The 26,360-nt window shown below is 45.4% G+C and overlaps 2 protein-coding genes across 2 annotated transcripts; one reads left to right on the top strand and one right to left on the bottom strand.

Annotated features, from left to right (window-relative positions):
- Nucleotides 1-869: 869 nt before the first annotated feature.
- Nucleotides 870-9,245, bottom strand: LOC103060819 (uncharacterized). The gene is made up of 5 exons (XM_088151474.1): nucleotides 7,940-9,245; nucleotides 6,507-6,627; nucleotides 6,290-6,372; nucleotides 3,331-3,457; nucleotides 870-1,074 (listed from the first exon to the last, which is right to left on the bottom strand). Exons 1-5 carry the CDS (start codon nucleotides 8,153-8,155, stop codon nucleotides 1,046-1,048), a joined length of 576 nt encoding a protein of 191 aa, XP_088007600.1. The 5' UTR covers nucleotides 8,156-9,245; the 3' UTR covers nucleotides 870-1,045.
- LOC103058890 (uncharacterized) lies at nucleotides 9,236-25,039 on the top strand. Its single transcript, XM_088151284.1, is given in 7 exon segments — nucleotides 9,236-9,479; nucleotides 9,853-10,321; nucleotides 10,577-10,682; nucleotides 11,532-11,614; nucleotides 20,545-20,671; nucleotides 22,406-24,369; nucleotides 24,372-25,039. Coding segments are annotated over 6 exon segments (2,718 nt in total). The 5' UTR covers nucleotides 9,236-9,479; nucleotides 9,853-9,928; the 3' UTR covers nucleotides 24,417-25,039.
- Nucleotides 25,040-26,360: the final 1,321 nt, after the last annotated feature.

Raw genomic sequence — 26,360 nt, forward strand, 5'->3', positions numbered from 1 at the left:
GTGTGGATCCTTCTGTGAGAAGTAAGTTCACTGTTCTGCTTGAAGTTCTTTCCACAATCCATACATTTATATGGTCTTTCCCCTGAATGGATCCTTCTATGGGAAATAAGGGCAGAACTATCTTTGAAGCTCTTCCCACACTCCATGCATTCATAGGGTTTCTCTCCTGTGTGAAGCCTTTGATGAGAAGTAAGGATACAGTTCTGGCTGAAGCATTTTCCACACTCCATGCATTGATATGTTTTCTCCCCCATGTGAATCCTTTTATGGAAGTTCAGGGAACTTAAGTTACTGAAGCTCCTCCAACAATCCTTGCATTTAAATGCTTTTTCAACTGTATGGATCCTTTTATGGGAATTAAGGGCCCTGTGATCAATAAAGCTTTTTCCACACTCTGTGCACTGATGTAGTCTCTCTCCTGTGTGTACTCTTCTATGTAAAGTAAGATTATAGCTCCACTTGAAGCTCTTTCCACACTGCATGCACGTATGTGGTTTCTCCTCAGTGAGGATTTGCTGACATAAAATAAGAGAGTCTTGACTGAAAAATGTTCCAGGCTTTTTCCAGTCATCTTGGTTGTGTCTAGTCTTGGTTCCATGTTGATAATAGAGATCCGTATCACTGAGTATTGTCTCCTTTCTGTTTTCTGCATGATCCTGTTGAGTCAGGAACTCATAGACCTCTGCACACTGAGAACTCGGCAATTTATCCCTTGCATAGTTAAAGTGGTTTTTCTTGTGTCTTTTTGACTTCCACTGATTTTCCAATGTCTCTTTTCCCATTTCATGTTTGATAGTTTGTGATGTCATCATATGCAGCTCCTGAAAATTCTCATTTTCCCATTCTCCTGTTTGAGAGAGAAAAAATAAATACATTTTCTTTGAACTTTGTAACAGAAGATGACCCATTTAGTTAATGAGTACATTTTAATGGGCATTGATCAGCATCTCCAAGATTCTGTTTGCTCTCTCTTGAAACCTACATGTTACTTTGGTCATACAACTGTCTTGGATGTGATATCTTTCCTGGACTATTTCCCCTGAATTCATGAGCATGTAGATGACTTCGTTCCTCCTAAAAAATGAAAAGTGCATGTAATAATAAAAGAAAAAATGTTTTAATAGAAATAAGATATCATTAGAAGATATAGATGAAGCCCGTAGATGTTAGGAATTTGAATTCATAACACCTGATTCTGAGCAAAATAGGGCACTTTATGGTTTTTGAGACTGCAAAGCCTCCATTAGCCCAGAATGACTTTTAGATGATCCATTATTGTTGGCATAGGAGTCAGAAGGATCTTTTCATGGTGGAGCAGAGCCATGAAACTCATATGCTGGATGGTTTTATCTTAGAAATGCCCATCTGTGATAGCCTATGTCCTGCAAGATCTATAGGACAGTGCAGTGAAGAGATTAAGGGTGCAAGTCTATAAATATCTACCCACAAATGTGCTCTTGCTGTTCACAAGGAACAGGAAAGAGAAAAACAATTGGGTGGGAAGGAAATCTTAGCAAATCTCAGAGAGGTGATGTCACAGGTTCTTCTTTGGACCACCAATAACCAAACTGACCCAGACTCAATAGACACAAAGCCCTGGAAACCTGGACAGTTGGTTGGGTTTTTGTATCTCCCTTCAATGGTTGGGGGGAGACCCTTATTTTATAAAAGGAAAGCTTACAAATAAAAGAAAAGAATTGTAAATTATAAATGCCTTCAACTAGTTCAGAAATTAATTTTAATAAAACTACAGGTAGTCCTCAACTTACGACCTCAATTGGGACTGGAATTTTCATCGCTAAGCGATGCAGTCATAAAATGAGACATCACTTGACTGCATCACTTAGCAACTGCAATCCCGACAGTTCCAGTTGCCATCATTAACAGAATCATGGGTGGTTAAGTGAGCACCCACCCCAATCCAAGCCATTCCGGGCTTGGTCCCTCCCAGCCTCGAGCCTCAGTAAGGAAAGGGACTGCCTCCAACTCCCCCCACCTACCTATCTCCCCCACCTTTTCTGCCCTTTTGGCCGCCCTGCACCCTGCCTTGTGCGGTGGCAAGCAGCCCCTGAGCCACAGCACAGCCCAAAGCTGCAGCCATCCCAGCCCAGCCACACGAAGCCACTCCAGGAAGCTGTAACCGCCCCAACCCAGCTGCACGAAGCTGCCCCAAACCGCCCCAGGAAGCATTTAGTCACCCAGCTGCCTTCTCTCCCAGTTCCCCACACCGACCTTTTGCATTTTGCGCCCAGCTTCTACAGTGAACTTTTCCTTCATGCGGCTCAGGGGTCGCTGCACAGTTCAGGGGCTGTGTGCTGCCCTGGAAGGGAGGGGGCAAAGCAGCCAAAAGGGCAGAGATGGGGGGGAGATAGGCGGGTGGGGAGATCTGAAGTGCCCCTGCAGTTTAAGTGCAGGCTGGCTACCAGGTGCCCAAATTTTGATCACACGACCATGGGGGTGCTGCAGTGGCACAGGTTGTAAGTCCCTTCGTTCAGTGCTGTCGTAATTTCGAACAGTCACCGAACAAATAGTTGTAAGTCAAGGACTACCTGTATTTTCTGTTTTAACTATCTATTGTCTATAGGCTGTAGCTACACTAGATTCTTTAAAATCCAATTTCACTATATTTTCATCTTTCTATTCTATATCTTGGATATATTTATTTATTGCCAAGAAGGGAGTGGGAGGAAGGAGTTCAGGAGCTTAGAACCTGCTCAGGCAGGTGGCCCTTCCAGAGATGACTCTAATATATTCTTATTAAGGGTACAGAATTATAACACTCCATTGAAAAGTTGGATTCAGCTTCTCTTCCTCTTTGGAAAATTCAGTAGTGCTTTTCTATAGAATGCTTTTATTTATGTTAAAAATGCTAAAATGATCAGAGACTCTGAGAGCTGCAGAAATGGAGCTTTGGGGTCCCAGCAGGGTCAGAAAAGTAAAGGTGACAGCCACAAAGCTCTGCTTGTTAAAAAACAGGCAGAACGATCACACTATCACAGTCCCCTTCTTGACTTTTTTAATCACACCTTATGGACATCCCGAGGTCACAGAAAGCTCTGACCCCTACCTCTTTTTAGCCAAAGGGTCAAATTATTTCTGATGAGATTGAAAATTCAGCAAGGAGACCCTCAAATCCAGGACATGAAAAGGCCCCACCATAGATTAAAGCAGGAATCTGTAGATCTCTCACCTTCTTGAGACCTCAAGAAGACCAGATTTTTTCCATATTCCAGTGAAGAGACCACATCTGATAGGATCATTTCTTGGGTTACGGTTACTTGCAAATGCTTTCCCCAACTATGTGACCTTGGAGCAAAGAGAGGCCCTTACCCAGAGAAGCCACATTTTTAGAATTCTCCCGCATGACTTCCCCATGGAGGGCCTTCTGGGTGGAATCCAGCAGAGCCCACTCCTCCTCTGAGAAACACACCGCCACCTCCTGGAAGGACACGGGACCCTGAAAGAAGATTAACAAATTTGCTCAAGCTTCACATCTTAAAAATCCTGGATGGTATTTTTTAAAATCCTGGGACTAGATGATACCATCTTTCTGAGCTGAGTTCTACCTGGACAGTTTAAAGCAGCTTAAATTATGGCTTTTTCTCCAATGGGAGCTGTTGCAATTTTCTGCTTTCCAACAAAAGCAGAAGAAATTTCAGCAGCTGTCAGAAACAATAGATGTTTCTGCTGTTCCTTCCCAGAACGCTGAACAACAGGAGGAGCAGCCATGCGTGTAAGCAGGTGACTCACCTGTAGAGTCACTGAGGCTTGAATCCTACAGAAGATCTCCCAGAAACCTTGAGATGTGTCTGATTTCTCCCTCTGAGTTCACGGAGAAGCTGGAGGGGTGAATCAGACATTAGCAGGGAATATATGTCGCTCAGGATTGAAATGTTGGAATTGTAGTGTTTGTTCAGCTCGGTCTTCTTCTTGCAAACATTTATTTGCCAAAATAGATAACATCATCAATGCTTTGACACAAGGGAATGGGATTACTGGTTTTATGTGTGGCAGCTTGTCATATTTGTCTTGATCAGGGCTGTTATAATGTACGCACCTGATTCTGATTACAGTTTCCCAACTGAATATGTGGCTAAATTTGTCTATGTGAAATTAAATAATTTTCAATATATCTTCAAACTCCCAACTGGTGTTCATGGATACATCCTGCTGTTTATCCTATTTAGTGGCTTTCACAGTCCTTGCATTAGATGTTGTAAATAATTCCTGTTCTGTCTTCTTCAGTTGTTGAACCTTTGGGTTAGTTTTAGATGCTGTGGAGGGATTTTGTTGGTTTGGGGGCTACTGTGATGCCTAGTGGTTGAAGTACTCTGCTGATGTCTTCTGAGACATTTTTGACGTATGGGAAAATTACTCTTTTCATGGGTTAGGGTAGTGGTATTTTAGTTGGCTACATGGAGAGGTACCTTTTTAATGAAATTGTATGAGTTGTGTTGAAGGGTGCTGTAAAGGCAGCCTGCTTTTTCTTCTTGAAGTTCTGGGCTCCTGCAGGGTGTTTTTGCTCATTAAATTCTTTAATCTCACAACACAGGGACACATTTAACACACAGAAACACAATACTTGGACAAACATTTCAAGTTTCCCATTTATTATGATTGTGTATCCTCCCAGAACCCAGGCTAAAAACATCTGTGATGGCTTGTCAGAAATTTACTTTCAAGGCCAGAACCCTTCCTTGCATTAGCCAAAATTGTTCAAAGCACTGAGTACTTCTGTGGTGCACATTTCAGGATGTTTTTAAGGACAAAGCCCCTGGTCCTTGGTTAAAGTATAGAAAAGCCAACTTTTGACCACTTTAAGAGCTAAAACTGAAATAGTTATCCAAAGCCTGGAACTGTAGCAGTTCAGAGATCAACAGCCCAACTGACACAGAGCCCAAAACCTGTTTTTCTTTGGATTTTAGGAAACTGCTCATCTTATGAATCTTTGCCTAGATGAGAGCTAATAAAATGAAACATTCCAGAAACCCAAATACCAGAATACAGATTTGGACCATTTTGATTCCATCCTTACAGCAAGTTGCAGAACCTGATCTCTTTGGCCTTGGCCATGTTAGAATGCAGTTAGCCACCAAGAGTCTCTGGATTGCAGTGCGGTAACTGTGAGCGAGTGAAGTTGGGATTGCTGTTTGTGTTTGGGAAAAGTAGCTGCCGCCAGGCAGAAACGCTTCCCACCCCATTTCCCTCATGCATTCATTCATTCATTCACTCACAACTTTACTCACAAGCATCCAAGCTGGTGTTTCAGCTGCTGTAATAATTGAGCTACACCCTGGCATTTTCAAGGACATACCAATGACATCCAGAGGCAGCCTCACCCCACCGAGGCCCTTAGCTTACAAAAACAAGCGCCAAAACAGGTGTGGAGGAAAGGAGATAAACAAACAGCATGGAGATGGGGCAGCGGAGGCGACGTCTGGAGATTGGCAGCTGTTACAAGCAGGCGAGAGGACTCTCAGTCAACTTCCAGGACCACAAGTTGTGGTAAGCAGCATATCCTGGGGGGAGTCCTGCCTGGAGCTTGGAGCTTTGCCAGCAGCTGGGTAGCAACTAGAAGAGGAACAACCACACTGAGACAGCCCCTCATTCCAACTAGAGTAAGAACGTTTGGAAGGAGGTGAAAGTTGTCTGCCACCTTACAGACTTAAAGGCTTTTGCTTGAACTAAGTATTAAAGGACTGAGTATTAAAGACACATTTACATGGCAACATCACCTTGCAAGTCCTAAAGGGATGGAGAGCAATATTGCTCTATTGTTGGGGAAAGCAATAAAGCATTGTGTACAGATTTGCTACACTGTGGTGTGTCCGGTCCTTGGAAAACAAAGAACCCACACAGTAACCTGGAAATCCGAGAGCTACAGGCCAGACTGAGATGTAGAAAAGTTCCCAAAAGAAAGGAAGAGGAAACCACTTTCATACTGTGGCCAAGAAAATGGCATGGACGTTCCTATGAAGTCAACAGGAGTTGAGTTTGATTTGAAAGAGGTCTTACAAGATACATTTGAAGGCTGAGTTGTTGGGTGATGAGGCTTTTGGCTTCCAGTTTTTCAACAAGATATCCAGAAAATCATATCTTGGTTACTTCTGCTCCATTTATGCCCATAATCTATCTGCCTCTGAATGGGTGGGAAGACTGACTCAGTCACACACCAAAATGTACATCCCAGTTTGATTACTGCAATGGGATTATGATGTCCGGAGCTCATGAATGAACTGGAGGCCCTGAAATAGTCTCATTACTATTTACATGCTGACCCTTCTCTTACCTGACCAGGTGGCAGAGTTACTCTTTCTCCTCCATGAGAAAAAGGCAATGCTTCATGAAGTACCATGGATATTGTACCATCCCCTGTAAGGGAGACAAATGGGGTGAAAGAGTTTTAGAAAATATTGCTAATAATTTCTGGGGTGACACTATCTAATGAAGAGACAGAGCAAGTCAGAGCTGCAATTCTGGGGAAAGAAGAAGGAATCCTCCTTTACCTGGTGAGGTGGGCTGAGTTTGATCCTCCTGGAAGATCACCACAAACAGTAACCCTTGAGAGGAATCTGATGGCTTCATCCTTGCCTTGAGACCTGGTGCCTTCACCTCAGTGGATCTTCCCTGCTTGTGAAGGAAGAAAGGAAGAGAATTGTGGGGCAGGACATGAGTATTCTTGTCCTCCATGATGAGCAATCCACCACCTACATCCATAAATGGGTATGGAGGAGGTTTCTGACCTGCCACCTGTCCTGGAAAATTGTATGGAAGGGGTAGAGAAATCTCCTCAGGAGAATCAAGAATAATATTTATTCCAGGGTGAAATATTCTCTCACCTCCTCTTCTTTGTCCACTGCCTGGCTCAGGAGGAAGCCTTCAGCTAGGGCCACTGCCTGGGAAGTTGTCTCTGCTCCACACTCCCGCACCCAGCTCTCCATCTCTGGGGGCAGGACGGCCAGGAACTGCTCCAGGACCACTAGGTCCAGCATCTGAGTTTTTGTGTGCCTTTCTGGATTCAGCCATTGAAGGCAAAGGTGGTGGAGGTGGCTACAAACTCCTCAGGGTCTTTCAGCGTCCTGGTAGCAGAATTCCCTGATGTTCTGGGGCTGAACATCCCCTGTGAGACGTTCTTCTTCCAAGATTTTCTGCCTAGTCCGTTAGTCGAATTCCCTCCAGCTCTCAACCTGAGCACCACCAAGACTTTTTCCTATTAGGTGCTCGGCCTCCATTTTCTCTCTGGACTCCCCAGAAGATGCAAAGACTTTGAAGGAATCCCCTGGATCTCCAAAGCTGCTGGCACTGGGAGGATCAGACCTGTGGGAAGAGTTGGGGTTCCCCATCAGGGTCCTTTTCCATGAGGATGGAGCCCCCTCTTTTCTCCCTCCAGCAAAGAAAGGCTTCACCAGTTTCTGCCTATTGTTCCTCCTTCCTTCTCTGCAAGGCTCAGGCAGGGTGGGGAGCAAAGGGGGCTCTAGCTGGAGAGAGCAGAGGCCAGTTCCAGATCCCCAGATCCCCTCCTAAGTCTTGCTTGCTCACTTGAGCAAAACGCCCCCTCCTGCAGCTCCAGCCTCCCCCTCCTCCTAGGAGCCCCATATCCCCAAGCAAGGAATGGGGAGGGTTTCCCAAGAGCAGCCCCTCCCCTCCCGGGTCTGCAGGCTGCGAATTTCCCCTGCCATCTTCCTCTTCTTTAGGAGGTTCTCCAGATGTGCCTCTACATAGACCCATCAGGCTAATTGCCTTTGGGGTGTGCAATGCTATGTGCAGTGCTGCACCTTGGAAGATATGATCCACACTTGCTATTTCCTCTTTATGTCAGCACTCAAAGGGTTAAAGGGAGAGAGCGTTCCTGCCTAGAGAGAGGAAACTCTGGCAAGGACCCTCACTTCCCCCCCACCTATCCCCACCTCCAAGGGATGCACCCCAGACAAGGACTCACTTGGCTTCCAAAGGCGCAATTGCTTTGCAGAGGGTGCCCCCTGGTGGCTCTTTCATGCAACACCTGCAAGCGTCCAAAGAGGGAAGCGTGAACATTGGGAGCATGGGGTGAAAGACAGAAACAGTACGAGAGCAACCCCCTGCCCCAGTCTTGCTGTTGTGCCTCATCATGGCAGGGGGGTTCCTGGGAGGGGTGAACAAAGGACATCAGGAGCATATGCCAAGAGTATAAACTCCCAGCTGGGTCACCCAGGTGCAAAGGCCATCCCAGCTGCGCGGGGACGGGCACCTTTATTGGGCAGCAGCAATAGAGGAGGATGCTGGAGGCGGAAGATCACTGGTGACAGTGGCAAGGGCGTCAGTTCACACTGCGTGGGAGAGGGCAGGATGCTGCACGCCAGGTGCTCCCTCTACGGAGGCGCACGTTGGACCTTGTAGGTGTCAGATAGGAGGAGCATTGATGCTTTTGAACTCCGGTGCTGCAGAAGGCCCCTGGGACCGCCGTGGGCAGCCAAGAAAACAAACGGATGGGTCATTGAGCAAACCAACCCGGAGTCACAAATGACCAGGCTCCGGTTGTCCTACCTTGGACACTTCATGCTCTCTGGAGAAGGCTCTGATGCTGGCAAGGGTGGGAGGAGAGAGGAGAGGAGGAGGACCAGCAGCGAGGGGGACGGGCTCCGTCGCAGTGGCCCCGGGGCCCCGTCGGAAGACCCGAAAGGACAGGACAGGCCCTGTCTGCGGCCACTAGGAGACAAACACGACCTGATGGCACATAATCAAAGGGAAAAAAATGCAGAGCCCGGAACAACTTGTTTGGCAAGAGTGCAAAAGTCCTGCCGAGCTCCTGAACGGGCCATTCTCATTCTCAGTATTGCTACTGTATCCTTCCTTCCTTCCTTCCTTCCTTCCTTCCTTCCTTCCTTCCTTCCTTCCTTCCTTCCTTCCTTCCTTCCTTCCTTCCTTCCTTCCTTCCTTCCGCCGAGCCTTTTCACGAACAATGTAGCCCGCCCGGCAGCCGGCGTCGTCTTCACCGAATGCCAGGACCGGGGATACGGGGCCGCTTTTGATCACGACGGCTACCTTCAGCTCGGCGAGGAGAGACTCTCGGTCCCCCCCGCGGAAAGCGAAGCGGGAGGAGGACTTCCGCCCTCCGGCCCCCCTCCCGAGCGCCAAGAGGCCAGTTGGGGGCTAACAGTTCCGGGCTCCGGAACGCGACCCTGATCTGCAACGCGGCGCCCGCCTCGTTGCGGCGCCCCCTCAAGCTGCGGCGGCGCCTTTGGCCAGATGGACCCGGCAGGGGGCGCTCTTCGCCGCTGGCCAGATGTTGCAGCCCGGGGGGAGGAGCAGCAGCAGGAGCAGCAGGAAGAGGAGGCGGCGCTGGGACCGGCGGCAGGAAGGGCGGCCCCGCCTCTCTAGGGCGCCCCACTTCCTGGCTTTAACCCCTGGAAGGCGCTCCCGCGGGTAGGGAGGATCCCGGCTGCTCTCCCCGGAAGAGCGCCGCGAGGGAAAGCCGGGCTGCGATCCGGACCCCGCGAGAGGTTGGTCCGGAAGGTGCCTGGGGGACCTGCGCTCGGACGGGGAAGGACTCTCGCCCTGGCCAGGAGCCTGCTGCTGCTGCTGCTGCTGCTGCTGCTGCTGCTGCTCCGGGCCGTCCTGCCCTTCCGCGCTGGGGTCTTGGGCTGCTGGGGCGGGGGCTCCAGCTGCAGGAGGCCTGGGGAGCCGGAAGGGCCCTGGGCTGCCTCCTTGCCTGCAAGAGGGATCCCAACCAGCCAAAGCCCCCTCGGGCTTGAGACCCTCCTTATTGCGGGGGGGGGCTGAGAAGGGGGGAGGGGGGAACAGCAGACCCAGGAGGCCTTTCTGGGGGGGAGAAGGGAAGAGGCCCCTGATGGAGATCCCCGACTCTTCCCACAGCTCTGGTCCTTTCAGTGCCAGCAGCTTCAGAGAACCAAGAAGCCCCTTCGAAGATCTTGGTTCTTCGGGAGAGAAGATGGAGGACAAAGATGCAGCAGGAAAAGGACTTTGTGACACTCTGGTTGAGAGCTGCAAAAAACTTGGCCAAAAGACCAGACAGAATGTCCTGGAAGAAGGAACCCTCCCTTGGGAGGTCCAGCACCAGCAATTCAGGGGATTCTGCTACCTGGAAACCCAGGGACCCCGAGAAGCTTGCAGCCACCTCCACCGCCTTTGCCTTCAATGGCTGAAGCCAGAACGGAACACCAAGGCGCAGATGCTGGACCTGGTGCTCCTGGAGCAGTTCCTGGCCGTCCTGCCCTCGGAGATGGCCGACTGGGTGCGGGAATGTGGAGCCGAGACCAGCTCCCAGGCAGTGGCCCTAGCCGAAGGCTTCCTCCTGAGCCAGGCAGAGGACAAAGGGGAGGAGGTGAGAGGACACGGCACCTTATAGGAAACATTGCTCCTAGTTCTCTAAAAAGTCCCTACCAGAATTTTTTTGAATTCCCAATATAAGAAAATTTCACTGTGTCTTTGAGTCAATTTGTCAGGACAGGTGGAAAGTCAAAAAATTCCTCCCTCCCCACTTAGTGATGATGGGGATGGACTGTCTGTGGCTGAAGATGAGAATCCTCCTTTCCCATGATCCAGCCCCCTAATTTTCCTTTTGGGTCTTCACATGCAGGGAGGTTCCAATGGTCCCAAAGTAAAGGGGGATCCATCTCTTACTTCTCAGGAGACATTCTTTGGGGAGATCTCCCAGGAGGAACAAGCTCAAGATATCTTACCAGGTAAGTGACCATCCCTTCTTCCTTCCCTAGACAATTAGACCTCTGACTTTTTCTTCAGGAATTCCAGCTGTCTGACTTCTGTGGAGTCACCAATAGAAGCGAATATGTGTAGCTCAGGGTTGAACTGTGGAGTCCTTGGGGCTCTCTGAGCTTGGTTCTTTTCTTGCAAACGTTTCGTTACCCGGCTAGGTTACATCTTCAGTGCTAGAATGGGATGGGGTTTGCCCTCTGTTTATATACAGTGGCATGCCCTGCCAGTACTGGTGGGGGTGGGGGTTTTGTTTTATTTTTTCTCTCTGGTAGTTCCTTGATTAGGGTATTGTTTACTGCTTGGTTGTGTGCCTGGTATTAATCTCTGCTTCTCTGGGTGATGATTGCTGGTGAGGAGATGTTCTGGTCTTTTGTTTTCCTTTCTATTGTCTCTTTTGAATAGTGTATAGATGCTGTTTATCTCTATGTGCCTGTTGATGGCTGCCTTGTCTGAACACCAAGCTTCCAGGAATCCCCTTGCATCTTTGGATTTAGCTTGGTCTAAGATGCTGACATCTTTTCATTTCCAACTGTATATAAGCAGAGAGCAAACCCTAACCCATTTTAGCACTGAAGATGTAACCTAGCCGGGTAACAAAACGTTTGCAACAAAAGAACCAAGCTCAGAGAACCCCAAGGACTCCACAGTTCAACCCTGAGCTACACATATTCGCTTCTATTGGTGTCTGACTTCTTTTATGTTCAGGAACTGATTTTACAGGATTCATTTCAGTCTGGAAAGTGCATTATATTGTGTTACTCCAGAAATTGTTAACAATATGTTCTAAAACTCTTCTTACACTCCCATCACATTTGTAGGGGACTGTACAACATCAGTGGAACTTCTTGAAACATATCCTTTTTCTGGTGGAGGAGCAAGAGCAATTCAGCTTCCAGCTCAGGTAGGAGAAGCCTCAGCAACTGAGAGTCGCTGTAAGGATACCTCCAGTTCATTAAAGAGCTGAGGGCACCATAATAATCCCATTGTGGGAATCGCACCTACATGTATGTGTGATGTGCAACTGGGTCAGACTTCCCCCCAAATGTTGGCAGATAAATCCTGCCCCTCAAGATGTGACCTTCAGGATATCTCAGAGAAAGATTGGATCCAGGAAGCCTTATACCCAACACCCGAGCCCGCAAATCTAATCATTACATTGACTTGACTCCCATTGAATTCACAGAAACATCCATGCAGTTTTCTTGGCAACAGCATGAAAGTGTCTTCCTCTTACTTTCTTTCGGTATGTTCGTTAACTTCCTGATCTGGCCTGTATCTCGGTCATCTCCTGGTCATCTCCCATCCAAGTTCTGAGAGGCCCAATCCCAGGGAAAGAGGCCAGGTGCTGTGACCCACTGAGAGAATGCTGTCAAACCAGGCCAGACCTCTGTTCTGTATCAGAGGTACTGGAAAAAGTTTCACTTTACAGTATTAGCTCTCATCCAAGCAAAGCTTCAAAGTATGAGCAGTCTTCAAAAATCCTTAAAATCCTTAAAAAAGCAGGATGTGGGCACTGTATCCTCTGTCTATCAAACTCTTGATCCGTGCACAAATTCTGGTATTACGGTGGCACAGTTGTGGATGGTTTCCTCAATTTCCGTCCTTACAATGGATAGTAGTTGGGTTTTGTTTGTTTGTTTGTTATTTTTAATAAGGATTAGGCATTTTATCCTCAACATGAAACACAGCAGTTAGAGATTTGTAAGATGTTGGATTATCCAGAACGTTTTCTGGCTTTGAACGTAAATTCAAGATTTTTTGCTTTGCTTCAACTGATGCCATATTGGCCAGAATGTGTGAATAGTGACCATGGCTGTCTTTGTTGTTAGCTGGGAAAGCTGCATATGACACAGATGCAACTATGGTTGGTAATTTAATTTATTCAGTATAGGTGCTGCATGATTCTGAAAAAGCTCTGGGCAGCTCACAATGTACCAATAGAGGTGACTATGTGTAGTTCAGGGTTGAACTGTGGAGTCTTTGGGTTCTCTGAACTTGGTTCTTTTCTTGCAAAAGTTTCATTACCCAGCTAGGTAACATTTTCAGTGCTAAAATGGGATGGGGTTTGCTCTCTATTTATATACTGTGGCCTGCCTTGCCAGTGCTGGGGGGAGTGGGGGTTTTGTTTTGGTCCTCTGGTAGTTCCTTGATTAGGGTATTGTTCACTGTTTTGTGTGCCTGCTGGTAACCTTTGCTTATCTGGCTGATGATTGCTAGTGATTGCTTGCTGGTGAGGCGATCTTCTGGCCTTTTGTCTCTTTTGAATAGTGTGTAGATGCTGTTTATCTCTATGTGTCTGTTAATTGCTGCCTTGTCTGAACACCAGGCTTCCAAGAATTCTCTTGCATTTTTGGATTTAGCTTGGTCTAAAATGCTGACAGTTTCCCAGTTAAAACTATGGTTGAGTCTGTCCATGTGTGGTGAGATTAAGGCATTTTCATCATGTCTTCTGACTGCTGGTTGGTACTCATGGATGCATTCTGCCAGTCTTCTGCCTGTCTGTCCTACATAGTGTTTGTTACAGTCCTTACACTGTATGTTGTAGATGACTCCTGTTTTTTCTTCCTGTGCTACTGGGTCTTTTGGTCTACTTAATTTATTTTGATTTTGTTGGTTTGTGTGCTGCAGAGTTGCCATGTGGTTGTAATAGTCTGTTGGTGGTTTCCGAGATGTTTCTGATGTATGGCAGTGTGATCCTTTTCATAGCTTGTGTGGGTTGTGTTGCAGTAGGATGAATGGTCAGGCACTTTTTGATAAAGTTGTGTGGTTATCCATTTTGTTAGAAGATGTTGTATAGGTGGTCTTTTTCCTTTTTCTGCTGTTCTGGGTTGCTGCAATGTGCTTGCTTGAACAATGTTCTTACACAGCTCTTACACAGGGTTTTACTTTGGTAGTGGAATACTTGATTGGTGTGGGTTGTCTTCCGATAAACTTGGTTTCTAATTTACTGTTGTTTCCTCTGCTGATGAGGATATGCAGGAAGGGTAGCGTGTTATTGTTTTCTTCCTCTCTGGTGAATTTTATTCCTTTCTGGATGTTGTTGATGGTTTCATGTGTCTTCTCTACTTGTTCTTTTTTATTATAACAAATATGTCATCTACATACCAGATCCATACTTTGGGTTGTATGTGAGGAAGTGCTATAGCTTCTAGGCGTTGCATTGCAGTCTCTGCTATGAGTCCTGACAGTGGTGATCCCACGGGTGTGCCTCTGATTTGTTGGTATATTAGACCAAGCTAAAGCCAAAAATGCAAGAGAATTCTTGGAAGCTTGGTGTTCAGACAAGGCAGCCATCAACAGGCACATAGAGATAAACAGCATCTACACACTATTCAAAAGAGACAAAAGGCCAGAAGATCGCCTCACCAGCAGTCATCACCCAGATAAGCAAAGGTCACCACCAGGCACACAATCAAGCAGCAAACAGATGCTAATCAAGGAACTACCAGAGGAGCAAAACAAAACCCCCAACCCCCCCAGCACTGGCAACCCATGCCACAGTATATAAATAGGGAGCAAACTCCATCCCATTTTAGCACTGAAGATGTTACCTAGCCGGGTAATGAAACATTTGCAAGGAAAGTACCAGGCTCAGACAAGAGAACCCCAAGGACCCCACAGCTCACAATGTAAATCATCATTATCATAATAAGCATCCCCCAGTGTGGCACTACCTTGACATGGTTGTGGGGCTTGCGTACTCTGAGGAGAATGAGACCTATGCCAGAAGTTCAACCGTACTGGACAGGTCTCATCAGAGGAGCCAGACAAAGAGTGTCTCTTTCATAAACAATATTACAAATCAACTCTAATAAGAGGGGATATCCGAAAAAATGCACCACTTCTGGAAAGAACAACATCCAGAATCAGAAATAGCAGAACAGAGGCTAGCAGATCAACATCAATTTCTAACATGAAATAAATAATTCACAGGAGAGTCGGAAGAACTGCAAAGGGCTACCCAGGGCAAAGAAACCGAAGCCTTGCCAGAAGTAGCTCAGACAGAAGAGCCTTCTCCTCAGAAAGAACAAAACTCTCTATCTAAAAAACAAGAAGAATTGAAACAAAGAATAACTGAGCATCTAGAACAGCACAAAAACCACAGAATAAGGTTGCCTGCATTGAAGCTCGTTACAAAGAAAAAGCTAGCACAAGTATTAAATGATTCCGATACTGAAACATCTAATATAAGCACCAGCTCACTGGAAGAAACAAACCAACTAATGTACAGCATGGCTGCAGTTATAACTCCATACCTTGGATGCAAAATCAACAAACAAGAAAAAAACTCCAAACAGTGCACCACCAAAATGGAAGATCAAGTTGGAAAATGAGATCAGCATGCTAAGATCAGATGCAAGCAAGCTAGAACAGATGAAAGAAAAGAAGCTGAAGAACAAAAAGACCAAAGAATACCCAATCCAGAAATATCACCTAGAAACAAGGAAGATCAAGGAAGTGCTGGAAATAATAAAGCAGCAAATAACAGCCATAGCCAAGAAAATTAGCAGATATGAAGCTGGAATTACACAATAGAGGCAGAATCTCCTATTTTGGTCGAATCAGAAACATTTCTACCAATCCAATGGAGAGACTGCACTGAAACTGACAAAGAAGAAACAGTGGAGTTCTGGGGACAGCTATGGGACAACCCAAAGAAATACAACAGAATGCAGCTTGGATAAAGGAGGTGGATAAGAATAAAAGGGAAGCTGAAATGAAAGAACTTGTGGTGACAGTGGAGATGGTAGAGAAGGGGAAAGGAAGGATCAAGAATTGGTCGGCACCAGGTGAAGATGAACTTCATGGTTTTTGGTTGAAACATCTGACTGGTCTGCACCCACTCATTGCCAAGCAGTTTAACAACATACTGCATGGAGATGAAATTGAAGATTGGTTAACATCTGGCAAAGCCTACCTGATACTGAAAGATCCACCAAAAGGGGCAACACCAGGCAACTACAGGCCAATTATCTGCTTGCCAACAACTTTCAAATTGCTAACTGATGCGGTAGCTGATGCAGTCCAACAGCATCTAGCTCTTGGAAACAACGTCTTTCCATCTGAGCGGAAAGGAAACTGCCCAAACAGTTTCCATCTGAGCGGAAAGGAAACTGCCCCAACAGTCCTTTTGTCACCTCATCCTGACACAGAGAGAACTGCTCCTGTCTGTACTCCTGCTCTCTTAAGATGCCGGTCACAGATGCTGGTGAAACGTTAGGAAACAAAACTTCCAGAACACGGCCACACAGCCCGGAAGACCCACACTAGCCAAACATCAGAAGCTTTGTGCAAAGATCACTGGTACGGTGGAAGACACAGTTGCTGGTCAGTGGTGATAGACTGGGAGAAGTTAATATCAAGAGATGAATCTTTCAAGGAGACTCACTATCACCACTGTTGTTTGACATTGCATTGATTCCTTTGTCAACAATACTGAACAAGTCAGGCCATGGCTATCAAACATCATAAACATCTGCCAGCCTATCCCACTTCCTTTACATAGATGATCTGAAGCTGTGTGGAAAAACACCATCTGAAATAGAATCGCAGCTCAACAGTGTCCAAATATACAGCCAAGATATTACAATTGAGTTTGGACTGGACAAACGTTTCACCCTTACCATCAACAGGGGGAAAATAGTGAAAACTGAAGGAATCAATTTGCAAATAACAAATTGCAAATAACATCAAGAGTCTAGATGAAGAAGATCACTACAAATACCTGGGCATCCTTCAAGCTGACAACATCAAGCACACTGAAGTCAAGAAGAAGATAAGTAGGGAATACTTCATGAGAGTGAAGAAGATCTTAAAGTCCAAACTCAATGGTGGAAATACCATCAAGGTGGTTAACACCTGGGCAATTCCAGTCATTCAATACACAGCTGGAATAGTGAACTGGACTCAAGCAGAACTAGAAGACTTGGATAGGAAGACCAAAAAAATAATTACAGTGAATCATGCCCTTCATCCACGCAGCGATGTCGACAGACTCTACTTACCAACGAGCATAGGTGGGTGTGAAATGTGGCAAGTACACCAGATAGTTGAAGAAGAAAAAAGATATTGGAATAATATCTGAAGGACAGTGAACAAGATGCACTGAAGCTAGTATACCATGAAGGCTTACTGAATACTGAGGAGACCAAACTGGCCTTCAAAAAAGACCAAATGAAGAACAGAAAAGAGACATGGCAAGGCAAAGTACTACATGGCCAGTACACAAAAAAACTAGCAGGCAAAGCAGATAACAATAAGACCTGGCAATGGCTAAGAGCAGGAAAGTTGAAGAAAGAGACAGAGGGGCTAATTCTGGCTGCAGAAGACCAAGCCTTAAGAACAAATGCATATAAAACCAGAATCAAGAAGACAGCAACAGACAGGAAATGCCGCCTCTGCAAAGAAGCTGAAGAAACAGTGGACCACCTAGTTAGATGCTTCAAGGAGACTGCACAGACTGACTACAAACAACAGCATGACAAAGTAGCAACAATGGTGCATTAGAATATCTGCAAGAAATGCCATTTGCCTGCACACAAGAACTGGTGGGACCACAAAACAGACAAAGTAATAGAAAATGAAGAAGCTAAAGTGCTCTAGAATTCAAACAGACAAGCACCTGCCACACAACACCCCAGGCTTAACAATTGTTGATAAGAAAGACAAAAAAGTCTGAAGAGTGGACATTGCAATACCTGAAGACAGCAGAAGAGAAGAGAAAGAACTAGAGAAAATCACAGAATACAAAGACCTGCAAATAGAAATAGAACAACTGTGGCAAAAGAAAGCAAAGGTAATACCAATAGTAATAGGTGCCTTGGGTGCAATTCCAAAACATCTGGAGCACCACTTGAAGACCATCAGCACTGACAAAATCACCATCCATGCAGCGCCTAGAAGCTATAGCACTTCCTCACATCAACCCAAAGTATGGATCTGGTATGTAGATGACACATTTGTTATAATAAAAAAGAACAAGAACACATGAAACCATCAACAACATCCAGAAAGGAATAAAATTCACCAGAGAGGAAGAAAACAATAACACGCTACCCTTCCTGGATATCCTCATCAGCAGAGGAAACAACAGTAAATTAGAAACCAAGCTTATCGGAAGACAACCCACATCAATCAAGTATTCCACTACCAAAGTAAAACCCTGTGTAAGAGCTGTGTAAGAACATTATTCAAGCGAGCACAAACACATTGCAGCAACCCAGAACAGCAGAAAAAGGAAAAAGACCACCTATACAACATCTTCTAACAAAATGGATAACCACACAACTTTATCAAAAAGTGCCTGACCATTCAACCTACTGCAACACAACCCACACAAGCTATGAAAAGGATCACACTGCCATACATCAGAAACATCTCGGAAACCACCAACAGACTATTACAACCACATGGCATCTCTGCAGCACACAAACCAACAAAATCACTCCAAAATATCTTAAGTAGACCAAAAGACCCAGTAGCACAGGAAGAAAAAACAGGAGTCATCTACAACATACAGTGTAAGGACTGTAACAACCACTATGCAGGACAGACAGGCAGAAGGCTAGCAGAGCGCATCCACGAACAACAACTAGCACTCAGAAGACATGATGAAAACTCCTTAATCTCACCACAGATGGACAGATTCAACCATAGTTTTACCTGGGAAACTGTCAGCATTTTAGACCAAGCTAAATCCAAAAATGCAAGAGAATTCTTGGAAGCCTGGTGTTCAGACAAGGCAGCCATCAACAGACACATAGAGATAAACAGCATCTACACACTATTCAAAAGAGACAAAAGGCCAGAAGATCGCCTCACCAGCAGTCATCACCCAGATAAGCAAAGGTCACCACCAGGCACACAATCAAGCAGCAAACAGATGCTAATCAAGGAACTACCAGAGGAGCAAAACAAAACCCCCAACCCCCCCAGCACTGGCAAGCCATGCCACAGTATATAAATAGAGAGCAAACCCCGACCCATTTTAGCACTGAAGAGTACCCTAGCCGGGTAATGAAACGTTTGCAAGAAAAGAACCAAGTTCAGAGAACCCCAAGGACTCCACAAAATCACCATCAGTCAGTTGCAAAAGGCAGCTTTACTTGGAACAGCTTATATCCTGCGGTGATACCTTTAACACCATCAGACAACAACATCTGCCTATCTCAGGTCCTTGGGAAGGACTCGATAGGTGGATAAAAATGCCAAATCCAGTCTAAACATCTGGCTAACTGTGCAACCAACAATAATAATAATAAAACATCACAGTTCAAAAAACAAACCAGGTAAGGTAAAAAACTAAGTGGCAAGTCTGGTCAACAACAGAGCTCACAAAGGGGCTCCAGACATTGTAGCCCAAGATGTGGGAGAACAGCCGGGTCTTCAAGGCCCTCTGAAACTCCATCAGGGCAGGACCCTCCCAGATTTCAGGGGGACCTCATTCCAGAGGGCAAGTGCTGCAACAGAGAAGGCTCACCTCCTGATCTCGAAAGATGTCACTGTTTAATTGAAGGGATCCAAAGGGCAGAAGCCGTGTCAGCTCATATCAGCTGCACAGACACCATGGGAGATAGAGGATCCCTCAAATAATTGGGCCCTATACCATATAGGGCTTTATAGGTCATAGCCAGCACCTTGAATTGCACCCAGAAGCAAATTGGCAGAAGTGCAGCTCACGAACAGGGGTCCTACGTGAGCATACCAAACCATTCCAATCACTGCTCATGCCATTCTGGACAAGTTGAAGCTTCCAAGTGGTTTTCAAGGGCAGCGCTCCATAAAGCACACTGTAGTAGTCAAGCTGTGAGGTCAGGAGGGTATGAATGGCTGAAGGGCTTCCTGATCTAGGAAAGAGCACAACTGGTGCACCAAATGAAGCCGTGCAAATACTATCTCGGCCACAGCTGCCACCTGCTCATTGAGCAGGAGCTGTAAACCAAGGAAGGCCCCCAGATTGCCCACCATCCTTGAATGGGGAGGTGCAACCCCACCCAAGGTCAAAGTTAGAATCTCCCTGGATCTAGGTGGCCCTAAGAACCACAGCCATTCAGTCTTGGGAGGACTGATCTGAAGACATTCCTCCCCATCCAGGCCCACACAGCCACCAAGCACTGGGACAAGGTTTTGATAACCTCATTTGGCCAGCCTTGGGTCAAAGCCCAGTGGTTTCATGTAGTTGTTGAATAGGAGGGGAGAGAGCACCAAGCCTTGTGGCACCCCACAAAGAATAGGCTTAGGGAGTGACCTCTCCCCCCTCCCCCCAGTTAACACTGACTGGAACCAGCCTTGAAGGAAGGAAGAGAACCACTACAAAATAGTGCCCCCAATTCCCAGGCCCCAGAGATTGTCCAGACGGATATCATAGTGAACAGCATCAAAAGCTGTCAAGAGATCAAGAACAACAAGGATGAATGCACCACCTCCACCCTGCTTTCACCACAGATCACCGTCAAGTGTAACCAAGGTTGTCTCCACACTGAATCCCACCCTGACTGAAACAGGCCAAGACAATCCATTTCCTCCAGGGTTCTCAGCAGCTGCAGGCTGGCTACCTTCTCAACAACTTACCCTAAAAAGTAACTTAATCTACACATTCTGTGTCTTGCTACAGTGCAAGACACAGAATGTGACAGCCTTGATTGTCCTAAGCCATGATGGGCAACAGAAGTCAATATCTGTGTGATTGTCTCATGCCCTTTCTGCAAAATGTTGTGTACCTCAAAGGGGAATAACTTGATGGATATATAGTAATACCTGTTCTGGAGACTTGTTTATCAAAACTTTGTTGAGCTTCTCAGTTAAGCAAGAATGTCCTTGTTCTCTTTTCAGGGGCCTGTGTCCTTCCAGGAGGTGGCGGTGTGTTTCACAGAGGAGGAGTGGGCTCTGCTGGATTCCACCCAAAAAGCCCTCCATGGGGAAGTCATGCGGGAGAATTCTAGAAATGTGGCTTCTCTGGGTAAGGGCCCTTCCTTCTCTGAGTTCATTATGGAACCGAAAGCAAGTGAGAACTAGTCAAGCAAAAGTCCCTACACAGTCATTTGTTCTTGAAACTTTTCACTTCTTTCTTCTTGAGGATCATCTCCATCCAGCCATGTCTTTCTTTTCCTCTCAACCACTCTTTTGCCTTTCATATACAGTGGTACCTCGGGTTACGAACTTAATTCGTTCCGTGACTCTGGTCGCAGCCCGAATTGGTCGCAACCCGAAGCAAATTTCCCCATAAGGCTCAATGTAATTACCGTTAATCCATTTTGGCGTGGAGGACAGGGAGGCGGCTATTGCTTGGAGGGAGAGTCCCCCTCCCTACGACCACGTGTCAGGGGCAGAAAATGGCCGCGGACCACATGTCAGGGGCGGAAAATGGCCACAGACCACGTGTCGGGCGGAAAAATGGCCGCAGACCACGTGTTGGGTGGAAAATGGCCACGGACCACATGTCAGGGGTGGAAAAATGGCCGTGAACCACGTGTCGGGTGGAAAAATGGCCGCGGACCACGTGTCAGGGGCGGAAAAATGGCCGCGGACCATGTGTCAGGGGCGGAAAAATGGCCGCGGACCGTGTCACGGGAGGGAAAATGGCCGCATATCCTGTTCGTACCCTGAGGTGGAGTTCAGAAACCGAGGTAAATTTTTGCGGCTGGAGCTGGTCGTAACCCGAAAAGTTCGTTAACAGAGGCGTTCGTAACCCGAGGTACCACTGTATTTTGCAATTGGATCCATGTTCCTTCTCTCACTTTTGTATTCAATCCACATTCATTCAAACCCTGGTAGAATTATATACTGTATGTATGCGTGCGTGTGTGTATCTCCACATTAATGACACAGTGAGCCATATAATCAGTGCATAGTTGTTGAATAGATCATCATTGTACAAGCAGGAATACCAGAAGGCTCAGGGACAAGAACACGGACCCAACATTCAGAGAAAAGTCATTTTCGGTCTGCCCCATCAAATTATTTTTCTTTCCTGTTACCAGTGAACATCAAGGGTCTTTTTTCATCAGAGGTTATTTTTAGATTTGCACCATAATTCTCTTCCCTGGGTTCTCCTATAGATCTTGCAGTACATATAACTTTATACATGAGGATCGATGATGTACATACCTATCCAACATGCATATGTTGTGGTCCTGATGTCCCAACTTTTCAACTATGAAAAGAACCTTTCCTGATTCCTTTGACAATGATAATGGGTAAACATTTCCCATAGCCAAACCCTAAGTCAGTCCAGGTTAATGCTGGTCTCCAAGATAGAAAAGTGGAATGTTATGTTGGTTGAAATCTAAAGTCCTAATACCTGCAGGCAACATCTCAATCCTCTTAACTGTAGCATTTTTTCAATATAACCTTTTTCTTTCCCCTTCCTTTTCATTCCTTCATTTGATTTATTAGGAAGAAAAAAAAACCCTCATGAAATCAGTAGGAAACAGTCCAGCAAAGAAATCACATCTGAGATAGTTGTGTAAGCAAAATCTAATATAGGTTTTAACAAAATATACAGAGACTTTTGGAGATGCTGATCAATTCTCATTAGAATTAGCTTATTAACTAATGGACGTTGATCCCTGGTGCCCCACTCAGGTTCTGTGTGAAAGGTCTAAGAAGATTTACATTTTCTCTCTCTTTCTCTCTCTTTCTCTCTCTCTTTCTCTCTCTCTCTCTCATATTCTCTCACTCATTCCCCCCATAGAAGGAGATAAGCAGAAAACTCTGAATCAGGAGCTAGATATGATGACGTCAGAAACAGTCCAGCAAGAAGTGGGACGAGAGACATTTGAAAGTCAGTGGAGATCAAAGCTACACAAGGAATACCACCCTAAGTGTATGGGAGATAAATCATCCCCTTCCCAATGTGTGGACTTCCATGAGTTCTTGACCGAACAGGAACTCACAGGAAATGGATCTGAGAATTGTCTACTGCATAGGACAATAAAAAATAAGTTGGACATAGATAATCATTGTGCAACCAAGACTAAACACAACCATAATGAATGGAGAAAACCTGAAACATCTTTCAGACAAACCTTCCCTCCTTCTTCATGTCAAGAAACCCACATTGGGGAGAACTCCTATAAATGCACAGAGTGTGGAGAGGAGTTCAGTGATCCAGCTAACCTTGCTTCCCATAAAACAATGCATACAGGTAAAAGAGTGCATAAATTCCCAGAGCATGGAAAAAAGAGCTTAAAGCAGAGTAGGCCACTTAATGCCCAGGCAAAGCTTCACAATGAGAAACCATATCAATGCAGGGAGTGTGGAAAATGTTTCAGGAGTAGCAGTCACCTTACTTCCCATCAAAGGATTCACACAGGAGAAAAACCATATAAATGTATAGAGTGTGGAAACAGCTTTAGGCAACGCAGTCATCTTATTTCTCACAGAAGGATCCACTCAGGTGAAAAACCATATAAATGCATTGAGTGTGGAGAGAGCTTCAGGTTGAGCAGTCAGCTTACATATCATATGTGGAACCACACAGGGGAGAAGCCATATAACTGCACAGAATGTGGAAAAAGTTTCAGCAACGTCAGTTCCCTTACTTGCCATAAAACTATCCACACAGGAGAGAAACGATATAAATGCACGGAATGCGGAAAGAGCTTCAGGAACAGCAGTCATCTTACTTCCCATAAAAGGATCCATACAGGGGAGAAACCATATAAATGCACAGAGTGTGGGAAGAGCTTCAGAGACAGCTCTGCCCTTGTTTCTCACAGAACAATCCACACAGGAGAGAAACCATATAAATGTATGGAGTGTGGAAAGAGCTTCAGCCAGGGATACTCCCTGACTTCCCATCAAATGATCCATTCAGGGGAGAAACCATACAAATGTATGCAGTGTGGAAAGAGCTTTAAATGGAATAGTCACCTTACTTCCCATCAAAGGATCCATACAGGAGAAAAACCATATAAATGTATGCAGTGTGGAAAGAGCTTCAAGAATAGGAGTAATCTCACTAGCCATAAAAGGATCCACACAGGAGAAAAACCATATAAATGCATAGAGTGTGGAAAGTGCTTCAGAGGCAGCTCTGCCCTTATTTGCCATAGAACAATCCACACAGGAGAAAAACCGTATAAATGTATGGAGTGTGGAAAGAGCTTCAGCAGGGGAAGTTCCCTTACTTTCCATAAAAGGATCCACACAGGGGAGAAACCATATAAATGTATGGAGTGTGGAAAGAGCTTCAACCAGAGTAATTCCCTTATTTTCCATAATAGTATCCACACAGGGGAGAAACCATTTAAATGTACCGACTGTGGAAAGAGCTTCAGCAAAGAAGGTTGCTTTACTTCCCATAAAAGGATCCACACAGGGGAGAAACCATATCAGTGTATGGAGTGTGGAAAGACATTCAGGTTGAACAGTCAGCTTACATCTCATCAAAGGATCCACACAGGAGAAAAACCATATCATTGTATAGAGTGTGGAAAGACATTCAGATTAAGCAGTGATCTTACTTCCCATAAAAGGATCCACACAGGGGAGAAACCATATCAATGTATGGGATGTGGAAAGAGTTTCAAGCGTAGTGGCGATCTTACTTCCCACAAAAGGATCCACACAGGGGAGAAACCATATCAATGTATGGAGTGTGGAAAGACCTTCACAATGAGATCTTCCCTGACTTCCCACAAAAGGATCCACACAGGGGAGAAACCATATCAGTGCACCGAGTGTGGAAAGTGCTTCCGTGAAAATGGGTCTCTTACTATTCATAAAAGGATCCACACAGGAGAGAAACCCTATTTATGTATGGAGTGTGGAAAGACGTTCAGGTTGCGTAGTCAGCTTGCATCTCATAAGAGAATTCACAGGATTTAATGCATGAGGTGTGGATTGTAGGAGAAAAAATGGCATTGCTTAGAACAGGCAAAACATCCCCTTCCCTAAAATACCTTCCCAGGGACGTGGGCAACAATAACCCTCTCAGCTCAGCCATTAAAAGCTGTGGAAGGCCCAGGAATGTTGATAAAGGTGGGAGAAGACACTGAGAGGTGAGCAAAGACTCTGGGAAGCAAGGCCAGTATAGAATAAGCCATAAAAACTTCCTTAGAAACTTACTATGTTCATGTAACACATTGTTCTCTCAAATAGACCATTATTTTTGTAATTCTATCCCATTACCTCATAGATTCCACTTCATATCCGACCTCACTAACCAAGGCACCCATTGTATACATGCTTAACTCAATTATTTTGGACAATCGTATGTATATTCTAATTTGTGTAAGTGTATATAGAGGAATTGCCTCCCTGCCTCTTTAGATTTTGTTTCTGCTGTCTCCAGTACTATAATAAATATATTCTTTGGTGGATGGATGTTCTGGTTTCCCTTTTAAATGAAATCTTGGGACAATTTTTGAGAGAATTTTCTCTTACAGGAAAAAGATTATGTTTCCTGCTTGTACTGATATCGGTTGCATGAGGTGTTGAAAATATCAAAACAGTTAATCGTATTGCTCCTCAGTGAATCCATTACAGAAACAAACGAGGTCATGGAACCTTCTGGAGGATTCTGGAACATTATTTTCTTCTAGAGCATGATACTCCAACTTTTTCAAGGGTGATCCAGCATGTCCCGGAAGTAAACAACTAAGTGCTTCTTTCTGGTTAGCTCTATCAGTTAGAGAAGACATCAACAAGCCCACACAGAGGAGAAATCACAATGATAATTTACATGAAACTATCTGCACTGTAGAGTAAATTTAAATGGTTGGATTATTGATAAAGCCATGTGGATAGTGTACAGGAAAGGACCAATGAAGAGAAGAAAGGAAATAACTTTGGAAACAGTTGATAGGAGAAGCGTTTCAGTCTTGGGAGTTCTTGATTGATTGATTGATGTGCCACAACAAGAGTTCTCATCAACTCTTAGTTACCACATAGATGTTTTCCAAGACAAAGAAAACCTGGTCCTTTAGGTCTTCCAACAGTACATCCATCACCACTATAACTGAGTCCATCCACCTTGCAGCTGGTCATTTTTTTCTTATTGAAGAAAATAATAACTAAAAATAACTAAAAAAAAAAATCCCTAAAAACATTTGGTATTTTATTCTCAGAATTCTAGCTGGTAAAATTAGGATATTCACACTGCGTAAGCTTTCTTTCATCATATACAATATATATGCAACATGATCTGGATGTGGATATTACCACCATCAGCCTGTTGCCCAAAACTCTGCTTTTTAGCTGATTGGCACTGCCCAACACCACTTGCCCTGCCACCCCCAGCTGATTGGTGCCATCTTCTTCCTCCCACTGCTGATGAGGTGTGCTTGACCTGGCCCTTTATGGGGCAGCTGCTGGCAGCACCGTCCTTCCCTTGTCCAAATTGCAGGCTGTCTTGCAAGGCTTTGAAGCCTTCCAAAGCCTCACAAGAAGGCTGCACGTGATTTGGACATGGTGAGCAGAGCACAGGGACGGCAGTGGCAGCAGAGTGTAGGGCAGCCAAAAGGGCAGAGATGTGGGGGAGATAAGTGGATGGAGGAAGTTGAAGAGTAAGCAGTCCCTTACCCTACTGAGTCTGGGAGGGACTAAGTCAGGAATGGCTTGGATAGGGGTGGGTCCTCACCTAACGAGCAGCTAGGATTCGGTTAAGGACAGCAACAGGGACTGCCGATATTGCCATCGCTAAG

Source organism: Python bivittatus, unplaced genomic scaffold (genome assembly GCF_059951505.1).
Source record: "Python bivittatus isolate LINGU-HERP-01145 unplaced genomic scaffold, Pbiv_v1 ctg000650_np1212, whole genome shotgun sequence".
NCBI lineage: Eukaryota > Metazoa > Chordata > Lepidosauria > Squamata > Pythonidae > Python > Python bivittatus.